This window comes from Falco rusticolus, chromosome 4 (assembly GCF_015220075.1).
Source record: "Falco rusticolus isolate bFalRus1 chromosome 4, bFalRus1.pri, whole genome shotgun sequence".
Classification (NCBI taxonomy): domain Eukaryota; kingdom Metazoa; phylum Chordata; class Aves; order Falconiformes; family Falconidae; genus Falco; species Falco rusticolus.
Window position 1 is genome coordinate 47,231,321 of NC_051190.1, and position 17,538 is coordinate 47,248,858.

General features: G+C 53.9%; 1 protein-coding gene across 19 annotated transcripts in view; it reads right to left on the reverse strand.

Annotated features, from left to right (window-relative positions):
• TCF3 (transcription factor 3) overlaps positions 1-14,335 on the reverse strand; it is an 80,397-nt gene extending 66,062 nt beyond the window's left edge. For 7 of the 19 annotated variants that reach the window (XM_037384450.1, XM_037384449.1, XM_037384444.1 and 4 more), the window contains exons 1-3: positions 13,725-13,943; positions 11,371-11,472; positions 4,181-4,253 (exon numbers count right to left, since the gene is read on the reverse strand). In XM_037384450.1, the coding sequence (XP_037240347.1) occupies positions 4,181-4,253; positions 11,371-11,445 (148 nt within the window). In that variant the 5' untranslated portion in view covers positions 11,446-11,472; positions 13,725-13,943. Of the gene's footprint in view, positions 1-4,180; positions 4,254-11,370; positions 11,473-11,690; positions 11,710-13,724; positions 13,946-14,238 lie in introns of those variants that run through there. The other 12 variants (XM_037384451.1, XM_037384439.1, XM_037384440.1 and 9 more) reach the window with 5 other exon arrangements.
• Positions 14,336-17,538: the final 3,203 nt, after the last annotated feature.

Below are 17,538 nucleotides of genomic sequence, written 5' to 3' on the forward strand. Positions count from 1 at the left end.
AGGAAAAGACATTTAATGATGAATTCACTTACTCAAAGTGGGGGGGGAAGCTATTTTTTTCTCAGAGCTTTTATGTGTTGCAAGCAGAATCATCTGCCAGCAGGAGACTGCCCATGCTCCTATTTCAATAGGACACAAACCTGGCATCGTGCACTGTTTCCGACACAAAGGGGAGATGGCTGCACACCCTCCGTATTAACCATGGATGCAAAGTGCTGCTCATGAGCTACTCCAGGAGATGCATTACCTCGCACAGCCATTTGCCTCCATTTCCCTGCTCCACAGAGCCCCAGCTTATTTGCTGAAGCAAACAAACAACTGGCACGCAGTGACCCTACCGAAAATGCAACAACCACAAGACGACAGCCCCATGCCCCTGCAGCAATGCCATGCCCCAGGCTGGGAAGAGACAACAAAACTTCTTTGCCTCCTGCCACTCATACTGTCTTAATGTCAATTAAAAATGGTTACTTCCATGTGAAATTTAGCACAAGTGGTTTCCTGCTAGAGACACAGTTCAATATGGTGCGCTGGGAGGGAGCGCGTTTCTGATCAGAGTTGTCATTTACAAGCTGTGACACAGGGAGGATGGAGGGCAGGGTGTAAAATGGTTTGCTGCTGCAAATAATAAACAAACAGTTTGGCAAGGGGACAATGAAACTGCTGCCTTCTAGGACCAGGACAATAGGCATATGCTGAATGTTCCGGCTAAAATAAAATACTAGCAGCAAATGACATGGCTTAAGCTGGAAAACACAAGTTGCAGCTCAAAGCCCCAGGAAGACCAACTTCCCCGTGGTGACCTATATGTGCTATAAATGCTGCAGACACAGTCTGCATGACGTAAACTCCATCCTAGTGGCAATTGTTGGGTTTCGCCTTGCCAAGAAAACGCAAAGCGGAGGTGCTGAATTGTCCATGCGGCAGGGTAACTAAACCAGTTCCTCCCTGGTGCATTTAAGGACAGAAATAAGGGAAACAGTGGCAGAGCTTAAAATAAAATCAGAAGACAAATATAAAAGCAAAGGGATCTCAAAGCTGGAGGACTTGCATTGACACTTTGAATTTTCCTGGCCTGGGAAAGAGAAATGGGTTCCCCTTCATGAAGGGGCCGCCCACACGAGCAACAGCAGCTTGGCCAGGGCAAATATTAATTAGGATTTGAAAAGGATTTGGATTTGGGGCAATTTTATCACTGTGATTTTCTAGTAGGACTGTTTCAAATTACTGCACTCCCTTATTTACCAGTTGGACTTTGGAAGCAAGAACCTCATCTTGGCAAGTGAGGCATTTTGGCCAGGAGTCCTAAGAGTCACTGCCTTGCTCCCTCCACTCCTAACTTCGCCTGGGCAGGAAAGAGCTCCTCCAGAGGGGAAAAAAATATACAAGCTATGTACTGCCCCAGAATTTTCCCAAGGAGGAGAAAGATGAAAACTGGGAGGCCACGAATTCACACATCCAAGGGTGGGCAGAAGCCTGAAACACTAATTTTTCTGGCTCAAGACGACAACAGTTTATTATCTTGGGGTTACTACAATAACCCCAAATAATGAGACACTGGCACCAAGGTGCACATTACAAAACTAAAAACTAAATGAAGTTATGTTTGCTCCCCCTTTCCAGGCAGCAGGATGGCAGTGGAGGGGAAACGCTGCACTACCTTTACCAGGGCTACGGGACACTGATGGAACAGGTATCTGAAAAACACGAGGCGCATTCAAGATGAAGCCTAGGCCTTCCTGCAAGGCAAGAAGATTTAGGGAGCTAATCTCCAGGTCCAGATTATAGCGTGGCTGCAAGGCTCTCTGCTTCCTCAGCAAGTCCAGGTCCCCAAATCCAAGGGCCATCTGCTCCTCACCCTCTGACCACATCAGGGTTGGTGACAATTCGACTTCAAATTAAATTCTTAGCCGGATGGCTGGCTATGCCTTTGGGGATGAACTAGTATCTGATTGTACAGCACGTCAATTAGTGAATTAGGCTAAACCAACATCAAACAACCGTGGAAACAACCACTCGCCACTATCTAGGACCTAGTTTATACACCTTAAGTCCTTCTAATAGACACAGTGCACCCCTGTGCATGGCACATCTCGTTAACATCTTAATGCAATTATTCACCTCACCCAGCAAAAATCAATTGCCAAACATTTAGGACCAGAGAGGAGTCACCAAGCCAACACACAAATAAAACATGCCCCCCATGCTCCAAAGGTGAGGCCAAGGACAGCTGGCCAAGGGATGACTGCTGCTGGAGCAAAAGGCTTCCCCTAAACAAACCCCAAGCTGTGTTTCAAACCCAGGACGTCCACAGCAGGACAAAAGAGTGAATGCAGAGGCCCGGGACCGGGACAGCAGCGATTGTGCAATGCCTTCAGTGCAGTTGTATAACATCAGTGCACTGCTTTTATGAACTGCTCACAGCCAGACGCAAAAAGCAGCAGCCCAGAGGAAGGGTGGTGTCAACATTACCTTTCATTCACCCGAAAGAAAAGAAGCCGAGCGGGGGGAAAGTAAAAGATTTTGTGTCATTTCGGCTGTTGCACAGCCAAGCAGAGGCGGGGGGGGGGGACCGGTCACTGCACCGGCTGCACCGCAGAGCCCCGCTCGCAACCTCTCCTTGCTGGCCAGCACTATAAACCCGGCAGCCAAGCCAGCCTCTGAGCAGGAAACAAATTAATGTGAGCTGCTCCATTACTATTCTCTCACTAGCATGTAGCGCGTCTTTTGTGGATTATTTTAACAGCAGAAGCCACACACAGGAACACTCGCTGGAGAGATCAGCTTCCATCTGGGTTAACCTGAGAGTTTTCTCCCCTCCAATTTCCTCCAGCACCCACTCAACAGCTTCCCTCCCTATAAAAATATTTGCTCAAAACCATCTTGACATGCAGCTAACAGCCCCATCTGAAAGCAACAAATTTCCCTGGCCAAAAAGGGCAGGAGTGGGGCAGGAAAGAGTATACTCCTCCTGTCCTGCTTCTGCAGGTTTCCCCAAGAGCTGCCCCACAGCACGTTGTGGCACCAAAGCTGCTATCCAGAAACCCCACCCTGATCTCTGGGATGCCTCCTGGTGTTGGGGCACGGCTGTTCCACATGGCCAGGAGTTTCCCTGGACAGCGTGAGTCAGCCCAGGGTAGAGAAGGTCAAATTTTAACCATCCACAAAGCATTCAGCATGTTTCAGCAAGAAGGGCAAATTAACTGAACTTCCTGCACGCCAGGGGCTGCAGCGAGCCCTGCACAAAGCGGCTTCCCCAGGCATCAAAAGCCTGGCACAACACCGCGCCGTCCGCCTGGCCGGGGAATTCTCTGCTTCAGCCTCAAACGAAGCAGCGGCACATTTCCCAATCAGACATCTAAAGCTACGCGCCCTTCAGAGAGTCTCCTATCGCAGCTGGATCGCCAGGCTCCCTGCAGACGCCCTGCTCCCAAAGCCCTTTGATGCTGGCACCCCTGCCCTCTCCTCTGCACCCCGGCCAGCAGATGCGGCCATGCAGCGCTCCCAGGGAGCAGGGCCAGCTGCTGGCTTTGGGGACACTGCAGCAAGGTGGAACAAGGGAGGCTCTGCTTGACAGCACCCCAAAGCCACAGCAGGGTCCACACCTTAGAGGCTGGTGAAACAGCTCCAGCCACCCTTGCTGTCAGCCTCTCTGGGGTGGCTGCGCTGCCTGGAGGCACCTGGCCAGGAGGGCTCTGCAAAGGTTCCTCTGGGAATGCCGAGATCCCACCCAACAGCAGGGGGCTGCTGGAAGGGTTGAATGGAGCAGACACCCAAACTGCACACCAGAGTCTCCCTCTGGGCAGCTGAGCCCCAGACCATGTATGTCTTCTCGGTGACATACAGCAAAAGTCTTCCAGAGCGCACACCTAAGCAGCTTAAGAGAACAGCACTGACTGTCTGCTCTCAGACTGCTTCAATCAGAGTGATGAGACAACCACCTTTAGCTCACGCAGTGACTTCTTAACTGGAGACAGATCGGCAAAGAGCAGCTTTGCCTACCCAGAGGCACGTGGAGCAACAAGAACATCATCCAGAAAAATAGTAGCAGACCACCACCAGAAAAATACTTAACACAAAACTACAGAAATTCCTCCTTTTGGATCTCTGGAAGCAAACACAAATTTATTGCAAGAAACATTACGGTGTTAAGAGGAAAAAAAATTTAAGATGACAGTACCTGATCCTCCAAACTGAGTGCTCGCTAGGGTCGTGGGTCTGTTTTTTCCATTAGCCACTGGCAGGGGAAACATCTAGAAAAACAAGAAGATGAGAGAGAAGGGAAGAGAAAAGAGATTTCAGTATGTTAGTTTTACTGTGCTGCTGCAAAAGGGGTCAGATGGGCAGGCAGTGGGGGAGGAAAGGGGGAAGAGAAGCACTTTATTGATGCAAAAAACTTTCCTCTCCTTGGGTCCCTGCTACATAGATCAGCTGCAGGAGGGACAGGAGAGCAGCACAGCTGTGCGCTAACATACACATGCATTCCTACGTGCACGAACTTCTCCTGTGTACACAGTGTGTCTGGTTCCTTAGGTACAACTGAAAAGCATCCAAGAAGCATCATTGCTGTGGTCAAAACCAATAGTTTCTTCCCTAACTAATTCACCGAGGCTCAGACTAGAGGGTGTCCCTGGGGCCATGGAGAAAGACCAACTCCATTCATAAAAAGCTAGCAGGGAAACAACAGCACCCCATCGAGACTGCAGCACCCAGCAGAGCTCATTTTATCTCTCAACACCCCAGCACCCGCAGTGGTCTGGGTCCCATCCTATGTCTCGCGCACCCCCAGGCCCATCTCTGGCAACGTGCAGTGCGTGAGGAGGACGCAGGCTGGCACAGACAGAAATGACCGAGCCACAGGCGATGGTGAGGGAAGAGCCCTCCAGCCCCTGGTGCTTCGGGGGCTCTGGCAGTGCCATGACCTAACGCAGCCCTGGGGTCTGGTGGGAGAAGCTACGCCAAGGGCAAAAGTATTTTAACACACAATTAGAAAGATTAACGTATTTTACAGTATCAGTCATTCTGGCTACTTGTTTGCTATACTGCTGCAGCTTCAGTATCACAACTAATCTTCTCCTGCCAGGGAGCTTCCTCAAAAATACTGCATACCTCATCAGCTAACCTGTATAAATATTTTTAATATAAGTTGGGAGGGTTTCAGAAGCTGTTATTTAAAAATTTATATGCACCTGCGTGCAGCAGAAAAGAAAACTAATTCTTCTCCACACAAATGGAGCTCCAGCCAATAAAACAACTGGTGGGAAAACGCTTAGTGAATTAACATTTTAATATCCTTTTACTACTCAACTCAAGATACTTTCACCACCAAGTCATTTGAATTTTTATTATTTTTAGCTTTGCAATGTCTGAGTAACTCAAAAGTTTAATGCTTTGAAGATTAAACAATGTAATGGCACAAGAGCCTACAGAAATGCAGCATTTCATGCCCTGACATAGCTGATGTCTGGCTGTGGTCAGAAACATTCCTTTGTACAAAACCGTCTGCCCAGCTTTGTTTTCACAAATGCCGGGGAGGAAAAAAAAAAAAAGAAAGAAAAAAAAACCCCACACCAACAGTTAAATGTGGTAGAGATGCAAAGAGAGCAGTTAAGAAACCAACTGCCATTCAAAAAAACCAACACAAATTTGGGATCATATATATGTATGCACAGACGCACGTCATGCATATGTTGTATGTATGCATTTAAATAAAGGTGTAAACAGCATTTAAGTATGCAGCTCGCGTGTGGACAATCCCTCCCGCCAGCAGCCAGCCTGCAGACACCTGCCTTCCTATGGCTTCGCCCCCGGCCGTAACCCCCCTCTCCTTACACCCTCCCTAGACACAGCGGGGCAGCGGAGAGCCACCGGACGGGGACAGGCACGGCTCGGGGGGGGGGGGGGGGGGGGGGGGGGGGGGCTCCTGCTGCCACCTCCAGGAGGCTGCTGCCCACCCGGGGTGTGCTCCAGAGTCACCTGGGGTGGGCCGGCAGCCCCACCATGGAATATGCCTTGTTTCCTCAGGAAGGAAGCTGGGCTAGAAAACAAAAACAAACCCTGAGGACACCAAAGACTTGCAGCCTACCTTCCTCTGGGATGCTACAGGTTTCTCCTGCCCCCTACCCTTGCAGGGCAGGGTCGTTTTCAGCAAAGATCACCAAAATCACTGAAAAACGAATTTACAGGGCTGATCCCACTCAACCCGTGCTCACTCCCCTCCTCTTAAGGTAGGGAAAAAGATTAGGTGGTTCAAAACCCCCTTTCCAAGTGGCAATTCTGCATGTGCAAGCGGGAGGGATGGAATGCATGAACATAATGGTACCAAGCAGCAAGAAGCAAGAGGAGGATTAAAAAAAAAAAAAAAGAAAAAGAGAAAAAAAAGCACTGCTGGTTCTTTTTTACGAGCACTTCTGCTTAATACTCGCTGATGCTGAAAAGCCCAAGGTTTGAGCAGCAAACATGAGTGGAGAAAATGAACCACCTTGTTCCATTGTGCAATGCACGCTTTCTACTTCTGCAAAAAAGGTGGTGTCCCCCCCGCCACCGCGCTCGGCAATCCCCAGCATGCCTCCGCACCCGGCCCCACCAGGGATGCCCTCCCCACCGCTCCCCTTCGCCTGCCTTTGCCTGCTTCGAGAGATATTTCGAGACTGATGCAACACCTTCCTTCCTGCTCTCCCTCCCCAAAGGATTAAGAAGTCACAGACCCCTTTCCACACTGAGGCGAGCAGGGATGCTAAAGCAGGGTGATGATGGGGAGGGGGGAACCCTGGGTTACCCCTTGCCTCAATACAGGCTCCAAACACATTTATCGTTTGCCAGCTCCAGGAAATGTTTTGTTTGGGTTTTTTTCTTACTGCCAGCTTGTTTTTCCACTGTGGTGTGGGCTGAAGCAGACCTGGTACGCTGCCTCGAGAAGCCTGGCACAAGTCGTATGTGAAGTGCCGGCTGCCTTTGCCGGCGTATGTCACTCACAGGCAAAGTTCACCCAGCCACTGCGAATTTCCTTTCTGCTTTAAAAATATACAGGGTGGAGGGAGGAGGCCAACGGGAGCTGGCACGAACCGGAGGGACCCAGGCATCAAGGAGGGACCCAGGCATGAGCATCTGAACAGCTGTAATTGGGTCATTACTTGGCCTTTGTTGGATTTGAATAATGTAGATTTAAACAGTTAGGTAAAATCCCCCCTCTTAAGTCTCTGTATTTGGTTCCTCAAGCCCTGTCTCCAGCCTCCCTGACAGCTCACAACAACTTCTGTGTACCCTTGGAGCTCAGTTTCCACCCCTCCCAAAGAATTTATTCTCCCTGGCTAAAAGATGCAAATCCAGCACATGGGAAGATCCAAACACCTGCACCTGCCACCAGGGAGGTTATAGCTAAGAGACCCCATGCTTTCAACAGCAAACTCCTAAGGCAAGAAAGGGAATTTGCCAGACAGAAGTACAGTATCAGCAGCATTTCATTTATTGCGCACTTCTACCAGTGCATCGGTGTTTTCAAATTAAATAGCTGTTTTCACTTTCTCCGCTCTTCCACCTTATGAACTCCAGGCTAAACCAACCTCAGGCCTGAACTCAAAACCTGAAATCTATTTTGCAGTGTGGAAAGTATCCAGCTGTTAATTCAGAGAGAAGAGGGAATTGGACTCAATAAACATTGCCAGCAGGATATTTTATACGTGTTCATTTAAGACAGACCTTCCTGACTACAGCCCCAAACATCCACCACGGCGTAAAGTCAAACTTTACAACTGCTTCGCTCTGAACAAAAGTGAGAGTTTTATCGTGGAAACACAGGCGGTGCACCTCAGTTGGAGCAGGGTGCAGGGCACAGCTTCAGCATCCTCCAGCAGGGCAGAAGCATCAGCAAGGGCAGAAGGAGCTTGCTCAAGCCCTGCTTGCTGGTAACAGTTTGGCTTTCACCCCCAGTTTGATGGCTGGAGCTATAAGGGCTGGCATGCAACAAGAGCAGTCACTTGCCGAGAAATCAGACGGCAGGTCCTATGTGACTGCTCAAGCCCCTGCCCACCCTGCAGCATCTCATCAAGCTAGAAACCCACCCTGACAACTAGCATCCCTGCAGCATATGGTTAATACTCTGCTAATAATCACGGCTGTTAACAGCATTTCACTTCTGCCAGAGACCTAGGCTGGCACAGAGCCGCCTGCCTCTCTGTCGAGCTTGGCAGGCGTGCCCTGTGGCACGGACAGGCCCCCAACCCCGTCCGCCTGCCTGGGCTGCTCCATCCCGGCTCCCCCCATGCCACGGGGTGCCTCTGCCCTCCGAGCACCCCAGCCCAGCTGGGATACCTGCCCATACCTTCGCACAACACACCAACAAGGGCAGCATGGCACAGCCGAGATGCCACCCAGGATAACCATGGCGAGTCCTCGTGGCCGAGCATCTCCCGACAGCACAGACCAAAGGTAGCCCCCGCCATACCGTACGCAGCCCAGGCCAAGCTGCCGAGCCAGGCTCAAAGGACAACGCACCCAAACCCACACCTAATAAGTTAAGCTGGCAACTCAAATCTATAGGCAGGATGCTTTCTCGAAAGCTCTCCTCCAGATTTGCAAGCCCGTCCTGGACAACTGCCAGGGAGTGGTGGTGAAAGAAAGCTCACAAATTACCTGTACTTTGGGGCAATTATAAAAGGCAATTTGTTCAGAGGTAGAGGTAAGCACGCTGCCGTGCACACCCCAAAGCAGCAATGAGACTACACAGCTGGGTGTCTGGCTCTGCCTCACTTAGACACACGTTACAGGTTCCTTTGATTTTCACCCTTATTGGCAAATTGCATTGGCACAAAGCTTTGGGTGAGTGCTTTGCAGCTCAATAACTACCCAATGTATTTATTTATTATTAAAGGCACCAGCCTTTCTTTTCAGGACCATAAGTTCAATTCATAGCACCTCACACACCCTGCCATTTACTGACCCCACGAACTCACATCCTGACTACACAAGCCCATTAGGGCCAGACCTTAAAATTCACTTGCTGCACAGCAAAAACACAGCGCAGACCTGAAGCAGAGACTACTGGGGTTGAACGTATTTTCTCTAGAAAAAAGGAATTAAAATACTGATCTGAAGCAAATGCTTCCAGCTGCTCTGAATCTCTCTAGTCTTCCCTCCCATCTACTCTCCTGGAGAGGACTAGTGGACCGATGCTCTACTCCTGCTTATTCAAAGAAAAATATAAATACACTTGAAAGGGTGAGCTTTGTGGTCAAAAAGCCTGCATCCCAATGACACGGGGAGAGCAACCCATGGAGCAGCCTCTCTGACGATGCCAGGGTGAAGACAGTCTGCTAACTAGGAAGCTTCCCGGTTTAGCCACTCATCCTTCAGGAGAGATGTTAATATTCCCCTTATGCAAACTCAGGAGAAGAGTGTGCATGTGCAGAGATGAGGGTTTGTGAAACAGATCTGGCTCAAATCCAGACTGTGTCGGAGCCCATCGGCCAACTTATCCTGGAGGGAACATCTTCAAACTATTTGCTGGCAAATGACATTTGCAGGCCTTGATCCTGCAAGCAGCCTCCCCCAGTGCTGCCGCTGAATGCGTGAGCCTTACACGAACGCAGAACAAGTTCTGGTCATTCCCAGGTTGAGACCAGCATAAAAAGCATTGGAATTGAACCCAAATTCAACCATTCAGATTAACCTCCAACAACAGAAACATTAGTGTACAAAGGGAACAGGTCAGGATCCCTTCAGGGAACACAGCTCTCAGCAGGCAGACAAGGATGGTTCGCTAAATTTGAAAATAAGCTCTTGGCGTTTTCTTTAAAGCTCTGAACAGTGAGTGCGAATTGATTTTTTTCTAAGGGGGAGAAAAAGCAAAGCAGGAGCCACTGCAGTCCCGGCCAGGGAGCAAGATTATGGGTTACTGACCTGGAAAGCTCCAGGGCTCCTGCCAACCCACCAGACCTCTGAGATGAGAGAGGGACAAATAACCACGCACCACTCCCCAGCAAGCCCTGAACATGCTCCTATTTTCAAACACACACCACCGGGGCAGTCCCCCTGCCAACTGTAAAACATACTACTGTAACAATACATCACTGGTAATTTAATGGAACCAGCCTCCCAATAGAAGCAGGAAACTGGGAGAACTGGGCCTCTCCTGCAGAAGTGCTCTTTGGGGAACAAAGAGACCTCACCACTGACCCCACCTCCAGCATGGAGCCCTGCTGGGACAGGTACAAGCCCCAGCCGTATAAAAAGGTTTATTTCCTGGGTTGGTTCCATTGTTAAACCTCAGCAGCTGAGTCTCAGCACTTCCCACGAGTGTCACAGGTACCAGGACAGCAGGTGCCCCTAGCTCTGCCACTGCTTTTCCCCCTTTACTCCTTCTCCAAGGGGCCAGAAAAATCAGCCCAGCAGGGACATGAGCTGGGTGACCCAGGACAGCCCAGAGCCACAGCAGTGACACTCATGGTTATTCCTCCTTGCGGAGCTGTTTTTTCTATCTTTGCAGCACGTTTGCTTATCTAAAAAGCAAGACGCACACTTCAAGTGCCATGAGGGTGCAACACACAACAGAGGAACCCAAGAGAAAGTTATTTTCTTTTGAACGTAAGCTCTCCCCTCCACAAGTCAGCTGCCAACGACAGCCAGCGCTGGTGCAGCAAGCGCACAGCACACACATCGCCAACCCTGGATGGCAGCACAGATGGGGACTAACCCTCGCTCTGCTACAACTACAAGGGGCTTCTCCTCCCTCTGAGCTGTGCACACCCTTCTGTGGGAACTCTTAGGTCCTGTTTCTTTGAAAATCAACAGCTCCTAAATGCAGCTAAAGGTTTCCAGGATACAGAAGAGCAGAGTGTGGGGAACACAAGTGTCCAACTCCTGCAAAAATCATGCACTGGAAAGCTTGGACATTTGAAACTGTGACAGAATAACCTGTGGGAGCAAAAGTTTAATAGTCTGGATCTGGGGAGAGGAAAAAAAGCTTGATTAATCAGCTACTGAAGTTACATCTTTGCATGGCTTCAGAAACAGTCCACCCAGCCCATTTCACAGTGAGCATTTAAACAGAGAACACACAACTCCATCACATTTCCCCAGAATTTCCCACCAAAAAAATCCCAACAAATCCAACCCACCTCTCAGTGCTCCCTGCAAGGAAACAATATACGCTGGGGGGGGGGGGGGGGGGGGGGGGAAGAGGAGGGGCAGAAGCTTTGCTTTAACTTGAAAATAAACAAGTTGCAGCACATGTGCACGCACACAAACAGGGCACATCTGAAACCCATCATGTCCAATTTACAGGCTCACATTTCCTCCCCTTCTGCAGTGCCAAAACACTGCGCACAAGCAAAGCCCCGGGGCCTTTAAAGCCCCCCGGCCGCGCTCCCTTACCATACTGAAGTCCAGCAGGTCACTGAGCTCTTTGTCTGTCCCAACTGCAGCCATTCTCTGCTGCTGCTGATTCATACTCCCACAGACTCAACAGTGGCAGTCCTAGAGAAAGCGAGGGGGAGGGGAAAGAGATATTTTAATGACTACGGCAAACTACCCACCCCATTGATGAATATTTTAAAAAGACAAGAGAGAGAAAGGGGCGAGAAAAGAAAAATCCTTTGCGTGTCTCCAGCATCCAACTCCTCCGCTGAGAGCACAGTCGGAGTCCTCACATAGCACCCAAAGGCAGGAACAAGCACTCTATTGACCAGACACACTTGTATGTTAGTTTTTTGCTGCCAATTCCACTAGTTCGGGCCAATTCTGTTCCTGGCGTGTGGCAAATGAAGGGAAAAAAAAAAAAAAAAAAGAAGAGTCAACTCATTTATCAAAGGGTTCAGGCAAGTTATCACTCAGGCGCTTGTCTGGCTCAGCTTGCCCCCACTCCTTCCCCCACACTCTCACTCCCCGCAGGAGGCTCTCTTGTCCTTGCCTAGTTTTGTTTAAAAAAAAAAAAAAAAAAAGTCTGATCTTATGCCTCTTTCCTTTGGGTTGCCGAGCACCTGCAGCTGCTTTTTCAGGGGCTGAGTTTGGGGATGCCCAGCCAGGCTGTACCCAGTGAGAACTGAACCTCTCTGCTCCCAAAAGAGATTGGGAAAAAAAAAAATTTTGTTTTCGGAGGGTTTTGCAAAAATAAAGCCCTCCAGGCAACCTTGTGAGATAGGTAAATATTATTCTTCCTAATTTTACAGATTATTTTTTTTAAAGGGAGACTGATCTTTTTGGCCAGCTCACTATGATAGAAAAATATTTCTTTGGGAGGGAGGAAGGGAGGCCTGGGATGAGATAAAAGATTCCCTTTTTTTTCCTTTTTTTTTTTTTTTTTTTTTTAGGAACTCATTCATGGTTACAAAGGGCAGCTGGCCAATAAATTTAACTCATTAATCATAAGGGTAAAAAAAAAAAAAAAAAAAAAGAAGGGGGGGAGAAAACTCTGTGCAATCCAAAATGTTTGTAGGCTGTGCCTGCTCAGTCACCACATTTCAATGAAGTTTTTTTTTTAAAAAAAAAAAAACAAAAAACAACCAAAAAATGCTGAAATCAGCCCAGCATGTACAAACCCTTGGCCACTATGTATATATAAAAAAAAAAAAAAAAAAACAACCAACCAGCCTGGGGATTTTTTTTTTTTTAAACTTCTTTTCTTTAAAAAGCGTTTAAGTGTCATCGATGCATCTGGTCAGTATTTTTAAAGCAACTTTACCAACGCGCTGCCCCAGCCTGGGGGGAGATGCGGTTAGAGCCCGGAGGGACCCCCGGTGCTGCCGGGGGGAGGGGGCAGCCCCTCAGCAGCCCCCCCCAAACCCCCCACCCCTTGAACAACACCCCGAATTCAGCGCGGGAGGTTATTTTTACATCCACCCCCCCTCTCCCCGCTCCTATTTTTAGCTGCCCCCGCAGAGCGCGGGCAGGCTGAGCCCGGCCCCGGCCCGGCAGGGCTCCCCCCCCGGCCCGGCCCGGCTCCCCCCGCCGCGGCGGCACAAAGGCCGGGCAGGACCCGCGGCGGAGCGGGGTAAGGCGGCAGATGTCCGCGCTTCCCCCCGGCCTCGGACAAAGGCCCGGCCGCCCCGGGACACGCGTGGGCCCGGCCAGGCCGGACCGGGCCCAACTAGGCCGGACCGAGCCCCGCTCGCCCCTCGCCGAGCCCCGCCGGGGGGGCTGACGGGGGGAACGGGACGCGCGTTGCTTCCCCCCTCCCCACTGCAGGGGGGACGGCGAAGTGGGTCACTGCCCCCCGCCGACTCCCCGGCCGGGGGGGGGCACAACGGGCTGCCCCCGCCCAGGGCGGAGGGAGGAGGCCGACTCGGGCCCCCACGGGCTCCCTCGCTGCCGCGGGTGGGAGCAGGCTGCCCGCCGCGCCACGGGGGGAGGCCGAAGCAGCGCCCCCCCCCCTCCCCAGCCCCGTTGGCTCCCCCAACTTCTGCAGCCCCCCGCCGCCCCCGTGTGCCCAAACCGGGCTGAAGTTCGCAGCACGACCGCGGCCCGGCCCCCCACGCCGGGGAAGGGAAGGGGGAACCCCCCTTCAACGCGCCGTACGGACCCCCCAGCACGTCCGGCCCCCCCTCCCCCGCGCCCCGGCAAACTTTGCCGGGAGCCGGCAGCGCCCGGGACAATGGAGCCCGGCCCGGCCCCGGCCCGGCAGCCTCACAGCCACCGCGCCGGGACCCCCACCACCCGCGACACCGGCGGGCACGCTCCCGTACTGCATTATTCGCTTTATTATCATTATTTTTTATTCTTTTTTTTTTTACCTGTTCCGGGGCAGGTGCGGCCCCCCCGTGCGTGCGCGGGGGAGGGGAAGCGCATGAAGGTCCCGCGGGCGGGCAGCGGGGCGGGCGGCGGCCGCGGCGCCCAGGGCCGGCGGGCGGCGGCGGCGGCGCCTATTGTTCTCGCGCCGCCGGCGGATACAATGTAGCGAAGCGGCGCGATCGCCCCGCACCGGGCGGCGCGTGCGCCCCGGCCCGGCCCGCCCCGCGCCCCCGCCCCCCCCCCGGCCGCCCCGGGCCGCCGGGCCCTAACGCTGCTGCTGCCGCCGCTCCGCCTCCCGCTCTTGCCGCTGCTGCTGCCCCCGCCGGCACCGCTGCCTCCGCATGGTCCCCCCGCGGCGGCGGCGGCGGCGGGGCGGACGCGACGGCCCCCCCCCCCCGGCACACACCCCCCGCACACACCCCCCGCCTCACAGCCCGCCCCTGCGCGGCGCTCCGCCTCCCCCCGCTGTATCCCTCCGCACAGGTGATGAGAGGAAAAAGGCTTCCCCACGCGTACCTCGCGGCCGCGGGCGTAAGCGGGGCGGCAGATGTTGCGGCAGGGCGGGCCCCGACGGCAGCGCGGAGGGGGGGGAGGGGAGGCGAGGCAGTCCCCCGCTCCGTGGGGGACTATGTTTCTTGGCGGAGGGGAACGGAGAGACATAGTACCGAGGGGCGGAGCGACGCGGCCGTGACGACGCGGGACCTCCGGCAGATGGACTGATAAGGCCGCAGGGCGCCGTCCAACAGGAGGGCTACGCCGCTCCGAGTGGCAGGCCGTCTGGCCAACCAGAGTGCGCCCTGTCCCGGTCCCCGCCCACCGAGCGCGGGGGCGGAGCGCGGGGGAGGCCGGGGGTGGCCGCTGGTTCACGTCGCCGCCCGCAGCTTCTCCGGCGGGGCCGGCCCTGGGTAGGGGTTCCGCCGCGGGCCCAGCGACACTCCCGGGCCTACCCCCGCCCCGCCTGGCAGCAGCCGCCTTACGGCTGGACGCCCCCCCGGTGCCCCCCGTGGGGTGGCATCGCTCGGGGCAGCCCCGCGCGTGGGATCGAGGACCCGGCGAGACCGGCCCTGCGGCCGCGGCCTGGCCCCGCCATCCCCTCAGGGTGTCCCGGCAGCCTCGTGGTGCTGGGGCGGTCGGGTCAGCTCGCCACAGGGCAGCCCCGCCGGGCCTGGCCAGGCCCAGCAGCGTGGGGTAACGCGGGCAGTACTGCGGGGCCTGGGCCGGCAAGGCCTGCCCGTGCTGCCTGCACTCCTGCTCATGCTCCTGCCATGCTGCCCATGCTCCTGCTTGTGCTTCTGCCCATGTTGCCCGTGCTTCTGCCCATGCTCCTGCGCATGCTGCCCATGCTCCTGCCTGCACTGCCAGCACTCCTGCCCATGCTACCCACACTCCTGCCTGCGCTGCCTGTGCTTCTGCCCATGCTCCCGTCTGCACTGCCTGTCTCCTGCTTGCACTCCTGCCCACACTGCCAATGCTCCTGCCTGTGCTGCCTGCACTCCTGCCTGCCAGCACTGCCTTAGCTCCCCAGCAGCGCAGCAGGCATTGTGATGTAAAGTCAGTGTTGTACATTATCTATATAATGCATACTGTATATTACCTCTGCAGCTCTGGGCCCGTTTTCCCCCCGGCTTGGCGGTGCAGCGGGCTGCTAGCAGGCAGGGCCCATAGGGGCTGTGCCGTGCTGTGCCATGCCAGTGTCCTGCTCGCTGGGCCAGGGGCAGCCACTGCTCAGGGGTTCCCCCGGTGCCCGGGGAGCTGCTTCCCCCATGAGGCTGCTCGATTCTTCAGTGGCTTTTTTAAATGCTACCTGGGGAGAAGGGAGTGGGGTTTGGGGACTCAGGGGCTCCCCATGGTGCAAGCGCAGAGGCAGCAGCATGTGGTGTGGGTGGGGGGCTGCCTCAGCCAGCCTCACCGGCATCTGCTGGGGGGGTTGCAGGGTTAGCATGGATGCTACCTGCTCCCCTGCTGCCTCTGCCCTGCCTGCTCAGCTTCAGAGCTGTGGGTCAGCAAGGCTGCTCCCGTTTTTTGCTTCGCCTGACCCCCCCTCCACAGCCAGGGTCCTGGGCCAGCTGTCACCTGGACCATCAGGCCATTTGGCTTTGTAATTTTTAATTATATTTTTTTAAGCAGAAAGAATTGTCTGCATTTAAATGGGGTCATGGACCAAAGTCATCTCCTGTCCTTGGGGATGGACCTTCCCAGGGGTGAGAGCAGCCCCCGCCCCGATTTGGCAAGGCCAGGGGTGTCCCTGGGCTGGCCCGTGGCAAGGTGTGCCATGGGGCTGGCACTCACATGGCCACTGTGCCCCTCCAAGAGGAGCGTGCTCCCCTGGAAGGTGGGATCCAGCTGCCCTGGGCACATCCCGCACCGATCCCAGTGTGGCACGGTGGGCTGAGCATTGCTCTGGCACTGCCGCTTCCCTGCCCGCAGCCAGCCCCGGCAAGGACCCCAGCCAGGGGAATCGCTGCCTGGCTCAGGGCAGGAGGATGGGCAGGGCAGGGATGGGGCTAAGGCGCTACAGGCAGCTGATGGCAGGAATCAGCATGGGGCTGAGCCTTGGCCTAATGAGATGGCAGAGATGCAACCCCCCAGCCTGTGCTACGTGTTCCCCCTACTCCCAAAGGAAAGGGAGCGCTGCCTCGTCACCCCGCTCTGCAGAAAGAGGCTAGTTGCCTTTTCCTTCATGCATGATGCCCCTCGGGTGGCTGCCCACCCTGTGGCGCCCCAAGCCCAGCTGCTCTCCCCCACCGTGAGGTGTGGGGCCAGCACCTCCCACCAGCATCACCCTTCTTCCTCCGCTCCCCCTCTGCCTTCCGCTCTTGGGGATGACAAGGAGAAGATGAAACATTTCCCTAACACAATTATATTCTAATTTTGCGTCTGTGGCCATCATTTCCCTGTCAACAATTATAACTAAACCTCAGAGCCCAGCTATCCTGCTGCTGGTGGCCATGCAAAGCCACAGGACACAGAGCCATGGCGGGCAGGACCCTTGCAGGCATCCCCCGGGCATCCGCGGCCGGGACAGCAGCAGGTGAAAGTCGAGGGGAGATTTTCTTGCTCTGAGCTGTTTTGGTCACTGTGCATCTTTGGCTATGTTGAAAATCGACTTTGAAGTGTTCATCTTCCTGGTGGCATCGTGGCAAGAAGCATGTCCCCAGGCCTGCCTGTGGGGAACCAGGGAGGCTTAAAAGTCCTTCGGCATCATGGGTTTTTTCTTGAAGCTGAGAAGTTCCCCCTTCCAGTTCACAGCACGGCCCTTCAATTTCCTATTTCAGGCTATTTTGGCACAAGACAGGAGGAAGCAGAAGGGATGGGGGGAATACACAGAGGGGTACCACCAGCATGCCGTGCCGACATCTCCTCCCAGGACACTGGAGGGGCTTCAGTGACATTCTCTGCCTGGAGATGCACTGGAGCGCCTATCACCATATTGATAAACATTCTTTGGAACTACTCTTGACGGCAGGGGTAAGAACAGGAGTCAGTCTATTAGTACCTCAGCACTTCTGTTTCCAACCAATTTCAAAAAAAAAAAAAAAATCCACAAGACTTTGCTGCCAGCCTGCCTGCCTGGTGTTTTAATACTGATTGTATTAATACTCATGATGTGGTGTGAGATACAGGCCAACCCCAGCCCCTTGCCCTTGCGTAGCGCATAAAACACAGCAGTGTGGCATGGGCGGCAGCTTGAGTTCTCATTGCTTCCACCCCCTGAATCTTTGGGGTGGGGATGGCAGCCTTCATCATCTTCGCAACTGTTAGCACTAATAGCATACAGCTAAGTCGTCCATGGAACTGAGATCGTATCGTAGTCCT